The sequence below is a fragment of the Myotis brandtii genome, unplaced genomic scaffold (genome assembly GCF_000412655.1).
Source record: "Myotis brandtii unplaced genomic scaffold, ASM41265v1 scaffold162, whole genome shotgun sequence".
NCBI classification, from domain to species: domain Eukaryota; kingdom Metazoa; phylum Chordata; class Mammalia; order Chiroptera; family Vespertilionidae; genus Myotis; species Myotis brandtii.
The window spans coordinates 953,516-980,402 of record NW_005355923.1 but is presented as its reverse complement, the minus strand read 5'-3'; the positions used below and the strand labels follow the sequence as shown (position 1 = coordinate 980,402).

General features: G+C 37.1%; 1 protein-coding gene across 1 annotated transcript in view; it reads right to left on the bottom strand.

Annotated features, from left to right (window-relative positions):
- The window catches only part of PPP1R3A (protein phosphatase 1, regulatory subunit 3A), a 48,076-nt gene extending 21,607 nt beyond the window's left edge, over positions 1 to 26,469 (bottom strand). Inside the window, exon 1 of the mRNA XM_005862263.2 lies at positions 25,660 to 26,469. Coding sequence (XP_005862325.1) covers positions 25,660 to 26,444 — 785 coding nt within the window. The 5' untranslated portion in view covers positions 26,445 to 26,469. The remainder of the gene's footprint in view (positions 1 to 25,659) is intronic.
- Between the last annotated feature and the right edge of the window lie 418 nt (positions 26,470 to 26,887).

The window sequence follows — 26,887 nt, the reverse complement described above, 5'->3', positions numbered from 1 at the left end:
TGGAGGCATCATCGGACCATTCTTCTTCGAAAATGCGGCTACTCAGGCAATAACAAAAGAGTGCGTATGTACCAGCAAAGCCATGGAGGCCATTTACCTGATATGCTATTCCATACATAACCTTATACTATTTACTTTATGAATCAATAAAAATTTACAATTTTTAATTATAAACCTGTGTTTTCTATCAAAATTACTTCTTGCGTGAATTTTGGGACACCCTTTAGGTTTCAGGTGTGGATTTTGATGTTACAAAATCTGTATATTGCACTGTGTGCCCACCAGCCAAAGTTAATTCATCTTTAGTCACCATGTATTAGGCCCCCTCATTCTCCCCCACCAATTCCCCTCTGGCATCCACCATGATGCTATTTGTGTCGATAAGTTTCAGTTTTATATTATATCGTATAAATGAAAACATATGGTTCTTAGCTCTTCCTGCCTGACTTATTTGACTTAGCATAATACTTCCAAGGTCCATCTGTGTTATCCCAAATGGCAGTATTTCATGTTTTCTTATGGCTGAGTAGTATTCTATTGTGTATATGTACCACATCTTCTTTACCCAATTCTCTGTTGTAGGACACTTTGATTGTCTTCATGTATTGGCCACTATCCTATATAATAAAAGCCGAGGTGGCGTCATACCCTTGCCTGACACCCTCGTGTGATGTCATTACAAGATGGCCACCACAAGATGGCCATCACAAGATTGCCACACGCACAATGAAGGTAGGGTCTGGTGGCTTCTCCGTGCAATGAGGCCTGAGGGTCCTGTGGCTCTGTGCTGTGCAGAGGAGGCGAGTCCCGGCGGAGGAGGTGGGTCATGGCAGGGGAGGGCAGTTGTGGGTGATCAGGCTGCCAGGGGAGGGCAGCTGGGAGTGATTAGGCCAGCAGGGGAGCAGGTAGGCATCAATCAGGCTGGCAGGGGAGCGGTTAGGTGTTAATCAGGCTGGCAGGGGAGTGGTTAGGGGCAATCAGGCAGGCAGGCAAGTGGTTAGGAGCCAGCGGTCCCAGATTGTGAGAGGGATGTCCGACGGCCCTGTGGGATCCGGCCTAAACCAGCAGTCAGACATCCCCCGAGGGGTCCCAGATTGGAGAGGGTGCAGGCCGGGTTGAGGGTCACCCCTCCCCTGTGTGCGAATTTTATGCACCGGGCCTCTAGTGAATAATAATGCTGTATTGAACATATGGGTGCATATATCTTTGCAAATACATGTTTTTGAGTTTTTTTGGTATATACCCAAGAGAGGAGTTGCTGGGTCATATGGTCGCCCAATTCTTAATTTTTTGAGGAATTACCAGACTGTTTTCCATAGTGGTTGTACCAGTCTACATTCCCACCAGCACTGAATGAAGCTTCCCTTTTCTACACAACCTCTCCAACACTTGTTATTACTTGTCTTGTAGATAATAGCCATTCTAACAGGTGTGAGGTGGTATAACATTGTAGTTTTGATTTGCATTTCCCTAATTGCTAGTAAGGTTAACATTTTTTGATATATCTATTGGCTGTTTGTATGTCTTCTTAAGAGAGGTGTCTGTTTAGGTCTCCTGCCCATTTTTTTAATTGGGTTTGTTTGGTGTTGAGTTTTATGAGTTCTTTATATATTTTGGATATTAAACCTTTATTGGAGCTATTGCTTGGAAATATCTCCCATTTGGTCATCTGCCTGTTTGTTTTGTTGTCAGTTTATTTTACTGTGCAGAAGCTTTTTAGTTTCCAGATTTGTGGCCAGAGCTAATAAAATAGTTTTAGGTGTACTATGTAGCAAATTGTCCAAACAATTATTGTAAATGCAAGCAACATAAAGTATATTATCAAAGACACTACTAGAGGAGATCCTATAAAAGAAACAATTAATCTTGAAAATAATAGAGATGAGGTAACAGTCACTGAAAAAAAAGGTAGAGTGCAATATAATAGTTTAAATATAAGTTCATGTGTAATGCTGATATTTTCATGTTTGAAGTTTATCATATGTAAAAGAATGCTTCATATAAAAATAAAATAACTACATATATTATGATTTTTTTCCTGATTTGGTAATAAGTGAAGGTACTGCAAGATTATACTTGCTGTCTTTCAGAAACATCCCTTTACAATGGTTTTGCTTGATTTATATGTATATGGTATTGATTATACAAAAATTTTTTTCTTCTCACAAATACTAGTTTACATAAACTTATCTGACTGTAATATTTGGGATAATAAAAGCATTTGAAAATAAAAATAATGATAGATACAATTATCTAGTACTTTTCAAGTTAACTCAAATGCAGAATTGCTTCTTTGATTAGATTAACTATGCACAACTCTACCTTCGCTAAAATTGCAACTGGATCTATCAGTGGAAAAGATAGGTCTAGTGAAAAAAAAATGGTGGTGGGGTAAGTGGATGATACACTGACAAGATTTTAGTTGAAATTACAACTAAAATACAAAATAAGTGATCCTGAATAATCAACTGAAGACTAGCTGGACAGATCCCCGATAACTAAGGATGGAAAGTAGAGTCTGCATAGAGACTAGTAGGAAAGACAGTGGTGCTAAAGTGCTGGCTAGGTTTCCAAAGACAGCAGCTAAAGTTCTAAAGAGATATTACAGCTGTGGGGATTTCCACTGAGAACTCTGGGGTTTAAACCCCAAGCTGGGCACCCCAGCAGAGAGCACCAGAACTGAGAAAGGTACCTACATAACATCTGGCTGTGAAAGCAGCAGAGTTGCTGTCTGCCAGCAAGAAATGGCTGTAAATGTAGACATTCTCTTAAAGGGCCAATGAAGAAAATTATGTGTATAGACCAGCCGGGGGGAAACTAGGGCGCGGGGGCCAGATCCGGCCCGTTTGAAATGAATAAAACTAAAAAAAAAAAAAAAAGACCGTACCCTTTTATATAATGATGTTTACTTTGAATTTATATTAGTTCACACAAACACTCCATCCATGCTTTTGTTCCGGCCCTCCGGTCCAGTTTAAGAACCCACTGTGGCCCTCCAGTCAAAAAGTTTGCCCACCCCTGGTATAGACACTCACCTTGGTTCTGGCAGAGAGAGGTCAGAATGAACAGGAGCTGTGTGGGCAGAAGCCAGGGTTGGGGGTTCTGGACTTAGAGCTTAGAAGGCAGACACCCTGGTTTCTTATGCTGAGTCATTCTCTCATGCTGCAGAGAATATGTTTATCAGTAAGACCATTGCTATACTGGCAGAATTTGCCTGCGAGGAAGGCAGTTACCACAGCAACTGGAAACCCCTTTGCCACAACCTATGGAGTTTCTGAGGCCCACTAAGAGACTGAGAAAAACAACCTCCAGGCAGAAGCAATTGCCCTACCCTGTTAGAAAACCTCAAGATCGAATGTAATCAGTCTACAGGCAGAGGCAGGACTCTGGAGGCTTTGAGTCTTTACCTGATCTAATTGTTCAGGAGCAGCATTTTACACTGTCCTGCACTAGAAATTGAGAGGTATAGCAGATCCACCTAATACATAGTCCGAACCAGGTTCCTCATTCCAAACCATGGGATGTAATCAATACCTTTGTGATCTTTGCCTATAAATCTGGTGGTGGGCATGGGGAGGGCACTGCGAGATTTGGAGTGCATGGCTCCCTCGTAGTCCCGGATTGCAATAAATGTGACTCTTTAATTCGACTTCTTAAGGCGTCCTTCTGTGATTCTCGGGGTACATTACAACAATACATCTTCCGAGACTGGATTAAGGGCAATGGGACTTGGCAAACCCAAGGATGTAATTCCACGCAAATAAAGCTTTCTACCACATCTTATCCTACCATGGGGCCTCGGAAATGCTCATCCCAGTGATACCTCAAGAACCCCACTCCCACTAGCAATGGGGAAAGACCATCCACATGACAGAAGCTGGAAGGCACTGGCGGTTTGAAAAGAGAACAAGCCGATGACCTGCTGGACCTTCACTGTAGGGTGACATCTGCATCCTTTATCTGCAGGAAAGCCAGTCAAGGGAGGACTCCTGTAAGAATCTGGGAGGAGGGCGCTTCCTGTCTAAAAGGCTTTGGGCGACTGGGGCTCTGGTGTTGTTGTTTGTTTTGCCCTCTCGTTTCCTGCTCTGCTTCCTCCCTCGGCGCCAGCAGTGCATCTCAGGTGTTTTGTCAGTGTCCTAGGAAAGGCTTTGACTGTACTTGGTGTCAAGTTCTTTGAGTGAACTTGAAGTGCATAAACAGGCTCCATTGCTCTCAGAGGTTCTGAGATTTAAGAATTTAAAGAAGCTAAGGTTCTCTTAAGGTTTAGGTCTTAATTGGTAAAACTATTTAGACCAGCCGTGGGCAAACTACGGCCCGCGGGCCGGATCCGTCCTGTTTGAAATGAATAAAACTAAAAAAAAAAAGACCGTACCCTTTTATGTAATGATGTTTACTTTGAATTTATATTAGTTCACACAAACACTCCATCCATGCTTTTGTTCCGGCCCTCCGGTCCAGTTTAAGAACCCACTGTGGCCCTCCAGTCAAAAAGTTTGCCCACCCCTGGTATAGACACTCACCTTGGTTCTGGCAGAGAGAGGTCAGAATGAACAGGAGCTGTGTGGGCAGAAGCCAGGGTTGGGGGTTCTGGACTTAGAGCTTAGAAGGCAGACACCCTGGTTTCTTATGCTGAGTCATTCTCTCATGCTGCAGAGAATATGTTTATCAGTAAGACCATTGCTATACTGGCAGAATTTGCCTGCGAGGAAGGCAGTTACCACAGCAACTGGAAACCCCTTTGCCACAACCTATGGAGTTTCTGAGGCCCACTAAGAGACTGAGAAAAACAACCTCCAGGCAGAAGCAATTGCCCTACCCTGTTAGAAAACCTCAAGATCGAATGTAATCAGTCTACAGGCAGAGGCAGGACTCTGGAGGCTTTGAGTCTTTACCTGATCTAATTGTTCAGGAGCAGCATTTTACACTGTCCTGCACTAGAAATTGAGAGGTATAGCAGATTCACCTAATACATAGTCACAAGCCCAAAAAGGTGGCCAAAATGGGGAAACAAAAATGCAACAACCCTCAAATGAAAGAACAAGAGAATTCTCCTGAGAAGAGCTAACTGAAATGGAGATAAGAATATATCAGATATAGAGTTCAGAATAATGATGTCAAAGATGCTCAACAGCATGAGAAAAGATATAGTAAATATGAAGAATAACATAGCACTAAAAAAGAATACAGTGGGAGAAATACACAGCCGATTAGAGGAAGCCAAGGTTCAGTGAATTAGAAGACAGGGAAGAAAAAAATCACTCAATCAGAGAACCAAGAGAAAAAAAACAATTAAAAAACAGGAAGACAGCTTAAGAGAGCTTTTGGACAACATGAAATGTAACGATATTTGTAAAATTGTAGTATCAGAAGGAGAAGAAGGTGAGCAAGGGATAGAGAATGTGTTTGAAGAAATAATGGCAGAAAACTGCCCTAACCTGGTGAAGAAAAAAGTCACACAAGTCCAGAAGGCACAGAGAATCCCAAGCAGGAAGAACTCAAACAGGGCCATGTCCAGATACATCATAATTGAAATGCCAAAAATTAAAGACAAGGAGAGAGATTCAAAGGCAGCAAGAGAAAAAAAATGTGCTACCTACTAAGGAGCAGAAGCTGTCAGCTGATTTATTATCAGAAACTCTACAGGCCAGAAGGGAATGACATGAAGTAGTTAAGGTAATGAAAAGCAAGGATCTGAAACCTAGATTACTATATCCAGCAAGGCTATCATTCAAAATAGATGGTGAAACAAAGAGCTTCCCAGACAAAAAAAGGCTAGAGGAGTTTATCTCTATCAAACCAGTACTACAAGAAATGTTAAAGGGAATCAAATGAAATGAAGATTCTAAATTACTACTGTAATGAGAACAAGAAATACAGAGAGAAACATAGGCATACAGAATTATAATGGCAATAAATACGTATCTATCTATGATAACCTTAAATGTAAATAAATTAAATGCTCCAATAAAAAGACATAGGGTAGCTGACTGACTACAATAACATGACCCAAATACATGCTGTTTACAAGAGACCCACCTCAGAACAAAAGACTCACATAGGATGAGAGTAAAGAGATGGGAAAAATTTCCATGCAAATAGAGTAAAAAAAACCAATAAACTGCTGGGGTAGCAATACAGATATCTGACAAAATAGACTTCAAAATGAAGGCTATCACAAGTGACAACAAAGGTCACTACATAATACTAAAGGGAGCAATCCAATAGGCGAATGTAACCCTGGTAAACATATATGAACCCAAATATGTATTAAAAAAAACTTCTAGAGGGCCATGTCCAGATAAGGGAGAGATTGACAACAATACAGTCATAGTAGGGAACTTTTTCAGCCCACTGACTTCATTGGATAGATCATCCAGATAAAAATTAACAAGGAAACAGTAACTCTAAATGGCATACTGGATTTAATTGACATTTATAGAACATTTCACCCCAAAGCTGCAGAATATACATTCTTCTCAAGTGCACATGGGTCATTCACAAAGCTAGACCATATGTTAGGACACAAAACAAGAGATGCAAATTCAAACAGCAATGGTGTATCACCTCACAACTGTCAGAATGGCTACCATCAACAAATCAACAAATGACAAGAGCTGGCGAGGATCTGGAGAAAAGGGAACCCTAGTACATTGGTGGTGGGAATGCAGACTGGTGCAGCCATTATGAAAAACAGTATTAAGTCTCCTCAAAAAATTAAAAATGGAACTCCCATTTGACCCAGTGATCTCACTTCTAGGATTATATCCTCAGAAACCTGAAACACCAATAAGAAAGAATGTAAGCACCCCTATGTTTATAGAAGCACAATTTACAATAGCTAAGATCTGGAAATACCCCAAGTGTCCATCAGATGAGTGGATAAAAAAGCCGTGGTACATTTATACCATGTAATACTATGCAGCAGTAAAAAAAAAGAATGATCTCTTATCCTTTTGGACAGCATGGAGTGATCTGGGGAGTATTATGCTAAGCAAAAATAAGCTAGTCAGAGAAAGACAAGATTCACATGGTCTCAGTCACATGTGGAATCTAATGAACAAAATAAACTGATTAACAAAATAGATCCTGAGACATATAAGCATGGGACAGAGTGTAAAATATCAGAGTGTGAAATATCAAGGGAGGGTGGGTTGTTGGGAAGTGATCAACCAAAAACTCATATGCATATATGCATAGCCCATGGACCCAGACTTTAGGGCAGTGAAGGGATCAATGGGGGGGAAAAGGAGCCATATACTTTCAACAATAAAGATTTAATTTAAATAAAAGATGAATCTAAAATATAGCATATGGGGATCCAGGAAGCTGTAAAGCAGCCAGACAAAGGTGAAAGGGACCCTAAAAAGATTGGTGTCCAAGACAACAGGTAATTGTATGTTTCATCTGTGCTTTTGCTGCAGTCCCTATTTCTCTCAGAGACTCTGTGGGTAGTACTGGTTCTATGGGAAATAAGCACAAGACTCTAAAAGAGACCTAAAGTAAAGGAGAACCCTATGCAAGCAGAAGAGAAAGTCCATCACTTGAACTTGTTTAGTGTATTTGCACTGTTGCTTCTTTTAGCATGGAACTCTAGTCCCCCAGATTTCTTCATGACTATCTTTGAGTCTCTAATCAATTTTCACCTTCTCACCGAAAAAATACTTTGCTCCTTATTCTTCTTATGCTGCTCTGCATTTTATATTCTTAATTGCATGTATCACCTTTTAATATATTTATTCTTTATGTTTATTACTTCCTAGTTTTCCCTCCATTAGAATATAAGCTACATGAGCACAAGAATTGTATTTTTTTTTGCTGATGTATACTCAGTGCTTAGAATAGTACCTGATACTTAGTATGTTTCAATAAATATTTGTGGAAGGTATAAAGATTCTATGTTAATTTCTTCCAGTTATTGATTTTTTACTCCCAATCAATACACAAACCAAAGAGCATAATAAGAGCTTTGTAGCTGACATAATTATTTTTATATCATGTTAACAAAGACCCATACCCTCTCAATTTTGAGGTCATTAGTGTTATAAAATAAATCATACTAGTAGAATTATTTCCATGTGATTTCCATATATCCAAGAGGGTAAAGATTCAAATACCTGAGCTAATCTTTTTCATTAAGTTAAAATATCAACCTTAATTTTTGAAGGAATAATTGGGATCAAAACCAATTGCAAAAAATAAATCTAAGTATGACAAAAGTAGTATAATATATCACTCATGAAATAGGTATATATCCTATATAATAAAAGCCTAATATACTAAGTATCCGGTCATCTGGTTGGCCATTCAACCAATCAAAGTGTAATATGCTAATAATATGCTAAGGCCGCTCAACTGCTAAGTACTTTTTTTTTTAAATATATTTTATTGATTTTTTACAGAGAGAAAGGGAGAGAGATAGAGAGTTAGAAACATCGATGAGAGAGAAACATCGATCAGCTGCCTCCTGCACATCTCCTAATGGGGATGTGCCCGCAACCCAGGTACATGCCCTTGACCGGAATCGAACCCAGGACCCTTCAGTCCGAAGGCCGATGCTCTATCCACTGAGCAAAACCGGTTTCGGCTATGGTGATATTCTTAAATGTCATAAGAAGTTTTCAAGGCAATGAGAATCTTTAAATAATTAATTAAATCATCTAGAGAGAAAAAAAATTAGGGAAGTTATAGTTAACATTTACAATTACATTCAACCTAATTCATACTTTTTTCTCCATTCTAATTTACCCAGCATACTCTTTCTGGATTAATAGAATTAAAATGCTACTTTGTCCTTGAGCATAGAGACTCAAGTTCAAAATTTTTAGCCTACCAAGATGTACAATTCTTTATCAACTTTGTTCTTCAAGTTTAAGTCCCACAGTCCTTTTCATTCCAGGCAATCTGATTGACTAACAAAACTTTCAACTTGTCCTTTTGCTGCCATTTCAAATTTTTTTTTTTTACTGTGTGAATGAATGCTCTCCTACCATTTTCTTCACTGACCCAAGTTTTACCATTTCAAGGTCAAGTTCAATTCCTTTTGATGCTTTTTCTAATTAGGTCAGCCCATAATACAATCATTTCTCTAATGTCTGTTGCTCTTTAACCCCTATGTTTTCCTCTGAGCATATGTTATTCAATTTGGCACGTAATGTGTTGGTTGCTAACATATCATGTCTATAAATATTGTCTCTTAACCAAATTAATGCTTGAAGATAGAAACTTCTAGAAGAGTTCTACATAAACTAAGAACTCCATAATTTCTTCATGAATAATTGGCTTTTTGAAGCACTGTTGGTCTGAGCTACAGAGAATTAGAGACCTTAACTCACAAAGCCAGCTTCTCCTCTCATATATTTCCTGCACTTGATCTACTGAATCCCTTTTGCCTAAATTTCTTCTCATATGAAATGAAACTGGCTTTGCTTACTGCAACGTATAAAATTGATCTAATGAAAGGTCATTTTATAACACTTAGGAAATAGTAATAAGAGAATTAAAACATACATTCCTTAAGTTTATATGATTAGGAAATTTTAAGTTAAAAAACCAAACTAAGTCAATGTAGCAGTAAAATATCATAAAATTAAAGTTATCAATAGGCTTTGGTCCATACATGCGATGAAAGTATCACCTGGTTTTGCAAGCAATTTTTCACAAATGTTACAGACTCATTGATACAAAATTAGGAAAATGAAAGAAAATTGGTCCAAAATTACTACAAGTGGCTAAACAATTCCCCAGGAATTAAAGAAACACACACACACACACACACACACACACACACACACACACACACAAACTTGCCCATTATAATCATGCTGACATAATTTTAAAAACATTTCCAAAATATTAATTTCCTCAGAGGTTACAATTCATCACAGACAAGTACATTATATTGTACAATAAATTATTGCTCATCCAACAGCTAAGCCTTCCCCAGAAAATATTTAATTTAGACTTACAAGTAACATTTCCAGTGGGAACCAGTCTACATGTAGAAAATTAATTGGAAAACAGCAAATATAAATGATAAAATATTAATTTTCAACTAATTTCATTGAGAATTTTCTGAGAAAGTGAAATATAACTATTTGCAAATGTCATGCATTTTCCTATCTCAACAATACATGTATACTTTGGGTGAAGGCTTTAGGTTTTGTACAATAAATTTATTTAAGATATTAGGAACAGTATAGTTAAAGTCTTAATGAAAACTAATATAAGAGCTGTTATAGATATGTTATTTTTACCATGTAAAATATATAATTATTTATGCTATTTCCTAAAATATACATTTGTCATAAAAATAATATAATTTTAAAAGTTTTAAAAGCATTATAATATATTTGATATTAGTGCTATTTTCAATTGAGTTTGTTAATGTTTTCACAAAACATTTAAAATGCATTTATATTCTGCAAAATAGGCCATTAGTTGCAAACTAGAAAGTTACCACTGCTTAAAGTTTTCAAAAGGAAAAGATTTTACCTACAAGAATCAATGCAACTAGAACCCTCTGTTATATAATTTTAAAACATTTGTCTACAAGAATATGGGAAGTCTTCATATTCTTCCTGTTGCTTTCTTTAAAATCTAAAATTATATCAAAATAAAATAAAACTTTTAAATAGTGCTCAGGAGAGTGCTGCAGATTGATCACACTGTCCTTTTGTAGGTTTTAAGGTTAAACATTTTAGATGCATTGCATTGCTCTAGGTTACATGTAGGGTAAGACCAAGACTGCAATCTAAAGACAGAGATGACAGTGGTACCCAACTTGGTAATGTTTAGGTACATAGGAGGAATCTGGTAGAGGTAAAAGGGAAATCAATACAGTAAAAAGTGCTGCAGATTGATCACACTGTCCTTTTGTAGGTTTTAAGGTTAAACATTTTAGATGCATTGCATTGCTCTAGGTTACATGTAGGGTAAGACCAAGACTGCAATCTAAAGACAGAGATGACAGTGGTACCCAACTTGGTAATGTTTAGGTACATAGGAGGAATCTGGTAGAGGTTAAAGGGAAGTCAATACAGTAAAAAAAAAACACACAAAACAAAACAAAACAAAAAAACAGGACAACCAGGTCCAAATCCACTGGTGTCAGAATCTGTGAGTGTCATATTAGCAGCAGAACTAACAGGAGCTCTGGCCCTGATCCTGGTCCTGGCAAGAACAAAGAATGAATGACTCAGTTCTGATTAGTGGACAAACAGTATCTGCCTTTGGTCTTTTATTACTCAGTCTGTTGTATTTTTTTGGTTCTGGTCCCCCTGGTCTAGGCCATAGCATAAAGGATGTCAAAGGCTGACCAATAAGTATTTCTTTCCTGTGAGATGTTAAGATTACCTGACATTACTGAAAAGTAAAATTGTAGTGACTCAATGAATCATTTCCTTAAAGGCATTAAACAAGAGGAAAGAAAATAATGAGATTATCAATTTATTCCTCAATTTGATCCTTCCTTGATACCATGGTAACTGAAGGTAACATCTAAATTTAGACTGTCTACAAAACATGGCTAATATATTTAATTTTATATTTAATTTTGAAATAATTTAGGCAACAAATATGTGGTTATTGCAGAAACAAAATTCATTTTCATCTGTTGTTTTTATAATATACAATATATTTTAAAGTGATTTTTATTTTTCACCAAATGAACAGTTATTATCTCCACAGCCATAGAATAGAATATGGATGTGAAATTTAAAGGTGTTGGCAAAAGAAAAATCAGTAGTTATGTTGAAGTTTCCTATTTGCCTGGAAGGAATGATGACTATGATTTTAAACAAAATGTAGAATAAAGGAAAAAGAATTAAGATTGTAGCAGAAATGTACTTTTGTTTTGGGACTTTATGGAAATTAATTTGACACCTGGATATCCAGATGGAGATGTCCAGAGGCATCTTATTTTTAAAGATTATGGAAACAATAAAAGCACTCAATATTAAACTATAATAAACATAATTCATTCTCTGAATATTTGGAAGGTACTTTGTTTTACCAGGCCTCAGCATTATCAATGAGAAAACCAGTTGCCTTTAACATTTTTTCAGAGTTTTTTATGTGCAAAATCCTGAGTTGGTCACTGTGGGTAATGATGCCTAGACTGATATACCATTTGTGACCTCAAGGAACTTGCAATCCACTTGGCTAGATGGCACACACTTAAGGTATTTAAAAGTTCAGGGAAAGGCCACCATTTTGTAAATGACACCATTGTGAACATTCTGACTAAATAGATATAGAGGGCCATATAGCAAAAGTCCTCTTCCTTACAGACAAAAAAATCTGATAAACATTAGGTCTTTTGCTAAATGTTAATTTTGTTACCTATAAATAAATTGTAAGAGATGCAAATGTGGCCAATACAAACCCTTTTATTTAAGAAAAGTTTTTATTTTTATAGCATAGGTGTAGTTATTTCATGGGAAAATATTGCTAACATACTGGTAATTTAAAGGAAGTACAACAAAGAAATGAAATGGCAAAAGCAAGTCTCACAATATTGATAAATCAACAATAGGAGTAGGGGTCTTATTGAGCTACATGACTTTTATGAGATTTGGAAACAAATGCCTTGTATGTTCATATAACTAGCATTTTCTAAAACCAAAAGGTAATCTGAAATAGTGAAATATGTACTTAAAAGAACTTTCACAAATAATAATGAAAGCTGTAGGACCATCTGATTAGATGCTATTTTGAGAACTCCAAGTATACTTAGTAAATTGAGGTAGATGAAAAATGCTTCAATAATAGCAGGTAATAAAGTTTGTGATCTCCAAAAGAATAAATAAATAAAAAATAAAAACAACTTGGTTTGCCAAAGTTTGTTTTGATTGACATATCACTAATACAGAAAATGTAACATAATAGAAAAACTAAACTAACTGAAGAATGTTTTATTATATTTAATACACACATATGTATACACAAGACAAGTTTTAAGTAAAGCTCATGCATACATATGTGTGTATTTTTTCCACTTAAAAAGAAATGCATCAAGGATAATTAAATGTAGATGTTTCGAATGCATACTGCTACCTATGTTCAATTTACTAAATAAGTTATCAAGTGGATTTGCACATATTCATTGACCAGAAAAAATAGCTTAGTTAAGATTGTACACACATACAAGCATGTCAAGAAATTTAACATATATTAAATGAATTCTGCCTATAGACACAGTATTAACCTTTCTACAAAAGGATGCACTTCTAACAAACTTAAATTTCAGCTGATCTATATTACATTTGATTTTTACAAATCTAATCAATATTTCTTTTCAATGTTTTACTTATGCAATTACATGTTTGACTAAAATTTTATTTAAAAATCAGATATCTAGAAATTAGTGTAACTAGTATTTTAAATTATTTTTTATATGTTTAAGAGGGTTTCAGAAACTCTAACACAGCTATCATTTTAGGTAGGATTGAGATATAAATTAAGGAATCTTCTGAAATATTTTAATTTTGTAAAAAAGTATCCTTCCTGTCTCTGACTACCAGAGGAGGTATAGTAATAATATGAATACTACCTCTATTACTCAGTCCTATAAACTAAAGAGGGAGAGCTCCTTGGCTAGCCTGCTATTAACCTATCGGGCTTCCTCTTGATGCATTAGTCCTGGCAAAGCACAGTCCTTAAAATAACAGTATAATTAATTGCTTAAGAGAATCCAGTTGGTAATGAGTTTCTATCTTTCTGAATTCTGCATTAAAATACTACAAACTATTTTTATTAGTTTACTAGTTAGGACCTCAAAGAAAAAAATCTAAAGTTATTGGGTAACTTGACAAAAAATAAAAACCAGTGATAGAAACAATATAATTTTGCTAAATTTTATTTTTGTTTTTTTAAAATATATTTTTATTGATTTCAGAGAGGAAGGGAGAGGAAAGAGAGATAGAAACATCAATGATGAGAGAATCATTGATTGGCTGCCTCTTGCATGCCCCCAACTGGGGATTGAGCTTGCAACCCTGGGCATGTGCCCTTGACTGGAATTGAACTTGGGATCCTTCAGTCCACAGGCCTATGCTCAATCCACTGAGCCAAACCAGCTGGGCTAATTTTGCTAAATTTTAAAGTATAATGATAAGGACTCCAACATTTAATTAGAGTGAAAATCAGAGAAACAAATGACAAGATTAAAAGCATAGAACAATATGAATAGCTGCATAAAATGCACAGTATTTCCTATAGAATGCATTACTGAAGAATACTATCTTCCAAGGAGATGATTAAGAAATTTATAACTATTTGGCTTGAGTAGTTTTCAGAATTATTCTGCCTGAAAACAAAAGATAAACTTAGATGGTATCTTCTAGAACAGTAGTTCTCAACCTTCCTAATGCCGCGACCCTTTAATACAGTACCTCATGTGGTGACCCCCAACCATAAAATTATTTTCATTGCTATTTCATAACTGTAATTTTGCTACTGTTATGAATCGTAATGTAAATATCTGATATGCAGGATGTATTTTCATTGTTACAAATTGAACATAATTAAAGCATAGTGATTAATCACAAAAACAATATGTAATTATATATGTGTTTTCCGATGGTCTTAGGTGACCCCTGTGAAAGGGTCATTTGACCCCTAAAGGGGTAGCGACCCACAGGTTGAGAACCGATGTTCTAGCACAATACAATTCAATGAATATTGTTAAGAAATCATTAGAGACAATGTTTAAAACTTTACACTAAATTCAATAGTTTTATATATCTACTTAAGATTCCATGTGAAGATTATATTCTTTTTCTGCTACACCTCAACATGATTTTTAAAAAATATATTTTATTGATTTTTTACAGAGAGGAAGGGAGAGGGATAGAGAGTTAGAAACATCGATGAGAGAGAAACATCGATCAGCTGCCTCTTGCACACTCCCTACTGGGGATGTGCCCGCAACTAAGGTACATGCCCTTGACCGGAATCGAACCCGGGACCCTTGAGTCCGCAGGCTGATGCTCTATCCATTGAGCCAAAGCGGTTAGGGCACCTCAACATGATTTTTAAAATCTGTGCAACTTTTCTATTGATAAATACTCAAAAGATTTAAGTTGTAACAATATATTATGAAATTATTTATAAACGTTCTCAAAAGAAGATATTAGCAAAATGTGCATTTTTTTGCCCAGCTTTATTTTACATATGGCTTATGACGCTGAAATGTATCTGAGCAGTTCTATGTGATTTGTATTTGTGTGAAGACATCCACAGTAATTTTTAAAAAAGAAAATCAGCTTGAAGTTTTTCTTATAGATTTTGAGTCATGGTATGTTTGTATAATGGCTTAATTTTATTAAACAAATCAGAATGCCACATGAGCGTTAAATGGGCTCTAAAATCTGTTTCATATACTTAGGAAAAGCATCTACTATTTGGCAGGCTTTACAAATATAAATTGAGCAAATATTTTTATCTTTTTGACTACCACAAATTGCAAAAGGGATAAGTAAAATTCAAATCCACAACTGCACATAAGACGATCATTGTCTTACATTGTTAAATTCTACTTCTAGCTGTGATTAGAATAGACTCCTGTACAACACATACAGACCATTTTCAGAGTAACTTAATGGGGGAGGGAATAGTAAAATTTTATAAGACAGGTTTGTTTAATGTACAATTAGTGGCTCTCACTAAATGATGCAGAACTATTTAGCAATTGATTTCTAGTTTTTATAAAACCTTTAAACAGCAAGACAGTATGACGAAGGTTTCAAAACCAGTTATTAACAGTACCATGCCAGTTATGAAGTAAGGCTATTAGAGAAGCAGAATAAAAATGTGAAAACAATTGAGAGATATTCTGAAGAGCTTTTACTTTTTTTATATAGTGGTAAGGTAAAGAGAATGCTTAAAACAGTGGAATGGCTGAAATGCAATGGTATATAATGTATTTTTTTGGAGGAAAAGATTTATATAAAATGCAATTTTATCTCCTATTCATAGATATTCTGTAGAGGAGTAATAAGGTGAAATTCTGCATAGCCAACTCAGTTATTCAGTCCAAAAGAACTACTTTAGGAAGAACAACTTTTAAAAAAACCCACACCATATCACACTTTACTTTAAAAAAGTGCCTAGTGTCAACTTCCTGCCAAGATGGCAGCATAGGTAAACATGGTATTTACCTCCTCCCACAACCACATCAAAATTACAACTAAACTACAGAACAACCATCATTCAGAACCATTTGGAACAGAGCTGAATGGAAGTCCTACAACTATGAAATTTAAGAAGAAACCACATCAAGTCTGGTAGGAAGGGTTGAGGCATGGAAGGGCTGGTCCCACATCCACATGTGGTGGATAAAAATGAGGAGGGTAATCTCAGCTGTGGTGGTCCCCTGAGGAGCATGGGGGTTTCAGTCCCACATCAGGCCCCCCAGCTCAGGGCTCCAGTGCCAGGAAGAGAAGTCACCATAACTCCTGGTTGTAAAAACCAGCATGGATGGAGGAGGGAGTCTGAGGCTGCTATACTCCCAGGCAGTTCCTCTTAAAGGTTTTGTGCTCGGACTTACTCAGACTCACTCTCTCTGAGCTCCAGCACTGGGGCAGCAGCTTGAAAGGCTCCAGAGACCTATGGGGAGGAACTGAACTGTTTGACATCAGGGTAAGATGAGAGCTGGAGGGGCAACTTTCTCCCAGAAAGAAGTGCTGGCAGGGCCATTGTTCCTTTGATGAGCCCTTCTCCCCACAGAGCCAGCAGGTGTGTGCCATATCTGAGATTCCATCAACCTAACTCACACTGTTTGCCCTACCCTGGTGATTCCCTGAGATCCTACCCCATCCAATTTTCAGGCCCACCCAAGCTGTTTTCAGTGGCTTTACCATAGGAATGGCCTATCTTAGCACAGGTTTCAGATTTTCCTAAAATCTCTCAAACAAGAAGTATCTGGCATCAGGGAGTGCCATACCTATTGTAAGTGGCCCCAGGCCTGGCACTAGCAGTGCTGGCCTTGGTTCACAGCTTGGCCTTGCTGGGGCACCTCCAAGCCCAGCACAAGAAGCAGCCATCTCCAGAGCACTTTGCTGCTTGTGCCTGGTGGACCTGGGCAGAATACTGGTTGTGGCTGACCTTGGTCTGTACCTCCTGGGAAGCCCCAGAGCCAGCACATCCAGTGAACAACTCCAGACAAAGAGAGAATCTTAGAAGCAGCAAGAGAAAAGCAGTTAGGTACCTACAAGGGAGCTCCCATAAGACTCTCAGCTGATTTCTCTAAAGAAACTTTGAAGGCCAGAAAGGAATGGTAAGAAATATTCAAAGTGAATCAATGAACATATAAAGAGCTTCCCAGACAAGAAAAGCTAAAAAAGTTAATCACCACCAAACCAGTATTATATGAAATGCTGAAGGGTCTTCTTGAAGAAGATAAAAAAATATGAACAATAAAATGGCAATAAATACATATCTATTAACATTTGAATCAATATACGAAATAAACAAGCAGAACAGAGACAGACTCATAGATATAGAGAAGTTTTTGTTGTTTGACAGATTGGAGGTGGGGGGAAGGAATATTGGAGGGTAGAGGGGTGGGGTGGGAAGAGATTAACCAAAGAACTTATATGCATATATGCATAACCTATCGACTCAGACAATAGGATGGTGAAGGCCTTGTGGGGTAGAGTGGAGGGGGTCAGTGGGGGAAAAGAAGGAGAAATCTGCAGTATTTTCAATGATAAAGATAATTTTAAAAAAACTGGAAGAAGATCTGAACAATTAGTTCATAGAAAGTGAGATGAAAAGCACCAGTAAACAGCCTGGTCAGTGTTGCTAGGCAGTTGAGTATTGATCTATGAACTAGGAGGTCATGGTTCAATTCCCAGTCAGGGCACATGCCCTGGTTGTGGGCTTGATCCCCAATAGGAGTGTGCAGGAGGCAGCCGATCAATGATTCTCTCTCATCATTGAAGTTTCTATCTCTCCCTCTCCCTTCCTCTCAGAAATCAATAAAAATATATTTAAAAAATTATCAGTAGACATAAACATTTTTTAAGCATTCAAGAAATAAAAATTAAATTTTCATGAAATGATATTTAAATGAAAATAAAAACAATAAATGTTTTTTTAAAAAAGTACCTAAGTGTCCAACTTATGAGGTGATGTTTCAAAATCTTTTATAATCCAGAAATTGCTAAAAGTTGGAAGCATTTTCCCCCATAGAAGCAATGCCATATATATATACATTAGTTTTTCTGATTAGTGACTAAAAACATTGAACCCATAACATAACTAATTTTGAAACTATTTATATTATCCTGGGTCATGGCAGAAGAAATAATATTGAGAGAAACAAACATTTCTCCATTAATCTTGGGCATATGACTTGCCAACACAAGATTTTAAAATGTAGAATTTATCACCTATGCTATTTTGAGGCTCTACAAATTCTCAGCAACTGGGAGACATATATATATCCTATATAATAAAAGGCTAATATGCAAATAGACCGAATGGTAGAACAACTGGTCGGTATGATGCGCACTGACCACCAGGGGGCAGATGCTCAATGCAGGAGCTGCCCCTGGTGGTCAGTGCGGTCCCACAGGGGAGTGCCGCTCAGCCAGAAGCCAGGCTCACGGCTGGTGAGTGCAGCGGCGGTGGCAGAAGCCTCTCCTGCCTCTGTGGCAGCACTAACGATGTCCCACTGATGGCTTAGGCCCGCTCCCCATGGGGAGCGGGCCTAAGCAGTCAGTCAGACATCCCTTGAGGGCTCCCGGACTACAAGAGGGAACAGGCCGGGCTGAGGGGAACCCCCCCCCAAATGCATGAATTTCATGCACTGGGCCTCTAGTATATATATTTCTTATAGTAAGTAGAAATTATCATCCCTATTTTACTCCTGAATAAAATGCATACAAAATATAATTTATCCAAGTTAACGGTAGTTAGAATAAAAACCCGAATCTGCCCCACTTTAAAGTTTGTGCTATTTCCATTATGCCTCCATTTGAGTCCTCCTTCCCCTCAAATAAACACAAACACACACACACACACACACTCCATACTCTTGTAGTCTTTAGGCTTCTACAGAGCCCTTACCATAATTGTGTACTCAAATCTGCCTGAAACCTCATAGTGCTTTCTGCTCTTGAATTATCCATATCCATGGTCTCAATCCAACATCAAAGCTCGTTTGTGCAACAACCTTAATTGAGTATAAGATAGGGATAGCTCCTGACATTGCTGACATCTTAGAGGTGTCTGCATTTAAAGAGGGGAAATTTTATGTGTGTGTGTGTTTATGTGATATATGTCTGGGTACATATAAACACACACATACATATGTACACACACACGTGTTTGTATATCCATATCTACACTAATAAAAGAGAACCATGCAAATTGGTGTCACTCTGCTATGCCCACCAGCCAATCAGGATGAGTATGCAGATTAACCCAACAAAGATGGCGGTTAATTTGCATATGCAGGCGCCAAGTGAAGATTGAAGGCTCTGGCCCGAGCGAAGACTGAAGACTGAAGTGGCTTGGCTTCTCCGCTGCGGTCAGAGCAGAGAAGCCTCGAGGCTTGCCTTCTGTGCTGCGGCCGGTGTGGAGAAGCTTCCAGGCTTGCCTTCTCCGCTGCGGCTGGAGCGAAGGCATGGGTCCCGGGTGCCGGAGGAAAACCGGTGCCGGCAGCCAGGGGAAGGAAGGCCTATTGCACGAATCTCTTCGTGCAACGGGCCTCTAGTATATTATATTTTTAGGTATAGTTTCAAAGTGAGGTATCATGGTAGAGAGGATTATATGTTTGACAGGACACTGGGCAATTAGGCCCACCTCAAGTGTGTGTCACTTAGGTCACTTCCCTTACATTATTCCTGTTGAGGCATTGGGATAAGAACTTGGAACAAGGATGAGTCACAGTCAGCAGAATAGGAAGATGGTATAAAACTGTGTCCCACTTCACAATCTTGGTTTTTTTGTTTTGTTTTGTTTTTGGTCTGGAGCTTTATTGGCTCAGAGTTCTTGAGCCCTCCTCCATTTTCTACGGTTGTAGATGGGCTTTGGGTGGAAAGTTAGGTTTAGAGAGATCCCAGAGGATCCAAGTCAGGCATGATATCCATAGTGATTCTCTTCAGCTCGAGCTTGAGAGAAACCTTCTTCTTCTCTCAGAAAAGGTTCACAAGTACTCTAAGGAAAGTCTAGGCTGAATGCTACGAATTTTCAAAAACCAGAAAACCACGAAACCCTGGTCGATCTCCAAGGAAACACTGAGCTATTTGGCTCCTTTCTGCAACCAGCTGGCAGCTTGCAAACAGTCCTCTCGCTGGGGCCTGTGCAGCTGTGTTTTATGTTTCTATATGGCCTTCACAGAGGTCCCTCCACAATTAGTGTGGACTCAAAACAAGGTAGCTATGGAATACATGAAGCCCTAAAGGCCTCCTGGGGCTGTTTACACCTCTTTGGACTATTTCCAGGATCCCAGATGACACTGCAAGTGTAAATTAAGGAAGTCTCACAATTCAATGGCACTGACAGAACATGCCACATGACCATCTCTTATGCCCCATTTTCCAATGCTTTCCTTGGCCTCCTTTTAATGATTTTACCACCCTGCAATATAAACTCTCTGTAATCATAAAATCGTGCTTTAGAAAGTATTTCTCTCCCATTCTTGAATGTACCCAGTTCTACTCCTCAATTAAAAAAAGTTGACCACTGATCAAATTTCTTCTTTGGCATTAAATTTTTTCGGAAACGTATTTGCATTCACCTGGCCAAGTTATAAATACCATCCAACACCTATATTATGCAGTTTCTTTATTTAAAATAATAAATTGGTTTCACTTACTAAAATACAAACCAGATGAAGTTAGTCTATGTACCCAATTATTGGGAACATACATAGAGCAGCTGGTGGAAGGAAAAAAAAAGATGTTGAAAAGTAACGCTCTTACCCAACGCACAAGATCAGTTACAGATCACACATTCTAGAAAACTCTAAATGTACAATAAATGGTTCTTATTTCATTTTTTATCCATGGCTTCCATTGTGTATCCAAAGAATCTGAGCTTGGTTTGGGTATTCTCTCTCTCCAACTCTCTGCTTTCATTCCCTGTGAGGCTTTCCCTAGGGGCCTCTCCTTGTTTTCACAGGATCATATTCCCACCATGCTTCTTACGTGGATACTGATGCCTAACAACAAAGTACCTGACACCCAAGCACGTGTGAAATGAGTTTTGGAACCTGAACAAGGATGGCTGTGCTGTCTGGGAAATAATGCAGGTCCAAGAATCAGGAAATTAGCTGAATAAGATTATAGTTGGCTTTTGATGACTATTCTATATATGCCCAAAACTGTACTGAAAACCTTAAAAATACAATTTCATTTTACTTTAATCATCGCAACATCAGACATCATTACCCCATTTACATATGAGTAAACTGAGGCTCTGAGAAATTAAGTACTATGCCCATGGTCACATAGCTAGTCAGTATACATTTACTGGGATTAATACTGCGCATGTCTTTTTAAAGGCAAAATTAATGACTTCTTAACCTTTCTGATCTGGTCCTCCATTGTTTTATCTATTAAATATGGAAATATTAATAATCATTAAGATCTCTTCCAACTTCAAGATGTTCTAGATATAGTGACACACATCTCAGAAAATTTGCAGTTCAAATAGTTTTGCTTATTTATTGAAATCTTGCAAGAGACAAAGAAATGGCTCTTGACAGCTGAAAATTTAGGAACCCTGAAAGGAAAGAGGAGAGGACCTTTTGGGCAAGTTGAGCCCTTCTGGGATTTTTCAGATCCACCTAAAGCTAGATTGAGCCTTTTCTTTTTACAGCAGTTCATATTTACTGATAGCTTACTATGTGCCAGACACTGTGTCAAAAGTTTATAAATATGATGTCATGCATCTCAAAAACTCCTATGAGATATTATTATATTGTTCCTAATTAACAGATGAGGAAATGAAGTTTAACTTGCTCAAGGTCACACAGCTAGCATGTGGTAAAGCTTGGACTCTAATCCAGATATGATTGACTGGGAAGCCCATAATTTTTAAAAAATATGCTTTTATTGATTTCAGAGAGAGGAAAGAAGAGAGGAAGAGAGAGAGATAGAAACATCAATGATAAGAGAGAATCATCGAGGGGCTGCCTCCTACACATCCCCTCCTAAGAATTGAGCCCTAAATCCAGCCATGTGCCCTGACTAGGGATCAAATCATAAGCTCCTGGTTTATGGATCGATGCTCAACCTCTGAGCCACACCAGCCAGGCTGAAATCCATAATTTTAACTTTGAGGTTATTATACTGCTTCTGTATGCTACTTTTAGCCTATTTATCCATATACATTTAATGCAAATTATATCAATACCACTTATTTCTTTGGAATAAAGCTTATGAGATGTAGATCAGAAATCTGCTTAGTTCATTAGCACATACTTGAGTGCCACATATTTGATGACACTTATCCTGTATCTCATGATGCATGACTTATTGGTGCAATTAATTGCCTTTGGGAAGCTCTCAGTCACATGCATATGAGTTACAAACTCTGCTTTCTGCTTCCTCATGATGTTTCTTTTTGTCCAAAGTGGATAGATTAACAAGCATCAAAGAAAATAGATAACTACATCAAAGAAAATAGGCAATGTCTGATCTGAAAAAAAAAATTAAAATCTCTGTAGAAAGAACTTATTGCCTAGGGTGACTGACTTAACTGAAATCCTACCTCACTAAACACGTTCCCACGGTTCATTCTGAACGTGTTAGAAGGGATTATTGACATTCTCAGAAGATACAATCTCCAAGACCCTGATAGCAAATTAACCTTGGTATTAACAGGAATTCAAGTGAGATGTTACTCTCTACATTAGGACAACTTTATATTCATCTTAACTCTGACTTATATTGTACACTATTATTAATCTACTTGACTGTCTGAAGCTAAAATTCACATACATTTCCCTTCTCTGTTTATCTTCATAAGCAAGTGACCTCCAAAGTAAGCTACATGGAAAGTGTGGGAATGTTGTTTTGTTTTGTTTTAAAAAGGCCCATTTAGATTCTTTAACCTTTTTAGGGGAGGAGGATATTTTAGAGGATATAATTATTTATTAAATAAGTATTAGTTCATTTTTATTTTAGCTAAATACACATTTTGTAAAATAGCATTAATACAGCGTGGTATTTTTCTCTAACCAAATTCTTCAAAATGAAATCCATTTGTAATATTCATTAAAAAATTTGGTAATGCTCTCTTGTGTGAGTTTTGGGAATATTTGAAACTCCATTGCATATCAGTTATATCATGGAAAAGCTGTATAAACATTCTGTAACGGGACATTCTCTTCTAAGGACCTGTCAGGCTTTCCTTCGTACACTTCCTCGTGAGTGTCATATAAACCAGGTGTAAACAGTCATGTTGAACTGAAACAGCACAGAAGGCCTCCTCCAGAGGCAAGTGCTTCTTTTCAAAACGTGGCTGGAATGATGTTGATGTTGGTGGTTTCTAAGTTAGTTATAGACGTGCATTCAATGTATTTGTAGTTTTGAAGGAGAGAGATTTTTTTCCCATTTTTATAAATCATTAAGAAAGTTTACATGCCTTCAGACTATTTTGTGGTTTTGTTCTTCTCAGGTTTTCCCCCAAAGCAATGTTGGCCTGGTGGTTGGTGGGAGGGAGTCAATGGGGAAAAAGGGAAACATCTGTAATACTTTCAACAATAAAGATAAATAGATAAATAAATAAAAACTTGAATGGTGTCCCCTATGAATCCAATGATTACTGTTCTGAATACAAATGTGTGTATGGATATATATACAGGTTGGGGCAAAAAAGCAGGTTTCCAGTTGTGAGTACACGAAACACAGAGTTTATTCTTATGTTATTATTTATTAATTATTTTATTATTTTCCATACAAACAACTGTAAACTTACCTTTGCCCCACCCAGTATATAGCTGTACATATCTTACACTTGAAGTTCCAATAATATGGTGACTGGGGTAGATTAGGCCTATCAGGTGCCCATTTGTTTTTGATAGCAGATGAAAGTTTGGTTTATCAAAGAAATCCCTTCTATATACCATAGTTCAGCATGTATTTCTTGTCATTTTGAAACTCTATCTTTAACTTGCACAAAAATCCCAAGTCAAACATTGCTTTTCTTATGAGCTCTTTGATAATAAGGATGTGCCTTTTCTAAAATCTGCTTTCCTCTATAGAGCAAGTTGTAGCACATTTAATAAATATCATGGTGACGATCTCATTTGAAGGTATTTAACACATAAATGTTTATGTATAAAAATTAGTTTGTTAAATAGTGTTGAGCTTACTTTTTTCTATATAGCTAACATGTTGCTGAGTAATTTCATAAACATCTAAATTATTACTTCAGCACATGTAGAGATTATGATTTCTCTCTTAATAACATCAGTTAAAGTCTGAGAAAGTTTTCTTTAGACTAAGAAAGTTGGCATAATTCACAAAGTTGAGTAAGTTAATCTTTCAAATGACTTTAAAGGATAAGGAAATTAGAAATATTTTATATGGTTAATCGCTTCCATCTATTTTATATTTAGTTCATTAATGCATTAGAATTACACATTTAGATCAGAACATGAAAGCACAAAGATGTTAAACATGTCCCACATCATATCTTAGGTTTTTATTTAATTTTGTTTAGAATCCTTAATGCGGTCCCCTCTTCATCATATTATACTATTTCTGTCGCAGTTATTTGATCTTTGGACAACCCAGAAGACAATCCAACATTTGCCTGTGGCTGGGGGAGCACTGCGGACTTTCCCAGTGGGACACTGCGCAGCGAAGAGGTCTATCTCCTCCTCCGTGTTTTACCACTGACCCAGTGTCATGGAAATTACCCAGCTCTACAATAAAGAGATCTGAATGCCAGTTTTCTTTTTTGCATATTAATAAAAGAGCAAGGTTACTAATGAGGGAGTCACAGCCCAAATCTCTAATCTATAAAGCTGAATATTTATATTTCTAGTTGTTTTTATTTTAATTCTGCTCAATTTACTTTTATTAACTTATACTACCTGTGTTCCATGTTACATTGGATTATAATTATATTATGATGTTTTATGTGTAATTCATACATCATTCATATGTTTATGTGTTGCTCTTAGTTCACTATGAAAATCATAGCTTTGATGATTTAACTTAAAATGTATCACTCCAAACAAAAATGTGTTGCAGCTTTTAGGGGAAGGCTAAAAATTTCTGAGCATAGGTACATTGCAACACACTTTTATATTGATCAGAAATGTTTTGAAGTAAAACAAAGGCATTTCAAAACTGCTGAAAATAAATAGATTTTAAGTGACAAATAGTTTCATATGTTAAGAATCTGGATCCCATAGTTTCAACTGAAGGAATTTATATCTCATTAGGCAAGCGATACACACATTGCATTCCCCCTTCCAACTATTAAATTATACCCTATTTTTTCTTATATTAGCAGGAGAGATAATACAGTGCTATTATCTAAATAGCATTGACCTTGTTAAGGCCTAACAGCATTGTTTCATACATAACAAGCAGTATATTTTTAAACAGAACGGCAATCCCTTAACAGCCCATGAAATAATGACATAAAAACTTTAAGATTTTAAAGAGCAAAGAATGTAAGATATATTCTCACCTTGGTTTCACTTTTAAGCAGCCTTTTATTTGCTTGTTAGGAACTTCTTCCTTAAGTTTCACAGGCTTTGGCTCTGGTTCTTTCTTTTGATAAACCAACACATAATTTGTGCCATTATTATTTGACCAAAATGTACCAACGGAAGTTTCATAACGTATACAAAACTCGACTTTACTGCCATCTTTTTGATAATGAGGAACCAATGAAATCTTAAAGGAGAACTGGTCAGTCTCTCCATCACATGAATTTGGCACATATTCTGCTAAAATGTCAAAATGTGTCTTCCAGTCATCCAAGGACATTCTCACATATACTGACTTCTCAAAAGAAATATTTAAAACTCGAATAATGCCCTTTATACTTGCAGACCCGGGAAGATACTCCGCTGACTCCAATATCGCTTTCTGGACTTGAAGTTGCTGCATAAGATCTTCCGGAGAAGGCAAGTCAAACAGTGGAGATAAAACATACTCTTCCTGGTGGAAAATGTCCTTTGTTAGGTTGAAATTGGTTGAAACATTCGGTAAATCCCAGCAATCAAATTCTTTGACAGATACAAGATTGAACCCAAAGGTGTCAGCAAATGAAACTCTCCTTGTACCCGAAGACGGAGTGTCCAGATACATATCTTCAGAGGAGTCAGAACCTCGTCTCCTAGGCTGAGGGGAGAAACCAGGTTTCAAAGTAGCTTGAACTTCTTCATCTTCAGAAAGAGAATCAGATAAATTAGGAACTTCTAAAAAGTTATCTTTGCTAATCTGACTGGGTGCTTCGGAAGGCTCCATTGGGCTCTCTGATATCAAATAAGAGAGAACTATACAACTAGGAAGGCTGATATTCGAGATCCAGCGGCTAAAATAAGTGTAACGTTACAGTTGACATTAAAAGAAGGAGTCAGCTCTATAAATAGGTTCGTTGACATGTAAACTATGCCAGCTTGCCTCCAAAGGCCATTAATATGATAACATCCATGTTACTCTCACCAGTATGTTTCAAAGTTACCTCTTAGTTTTAAAGTTAATGTGTTTATCAGCTGAATTCCAAAGAGACACTTAGCTGTGCTAGGAAATCTAAAACTTAAGGATAAAAATATGATTTTATTCAGTTGTTAGTAAAAAGTAAATCCAGGCTCATTTATTTTAAAAGAAAATAAATGTAGTATCACAATACTGAATATGCAGTTTAAGCTAAACCAATCCATTGGAGCAGGCAAGCACAACAGGGGAGA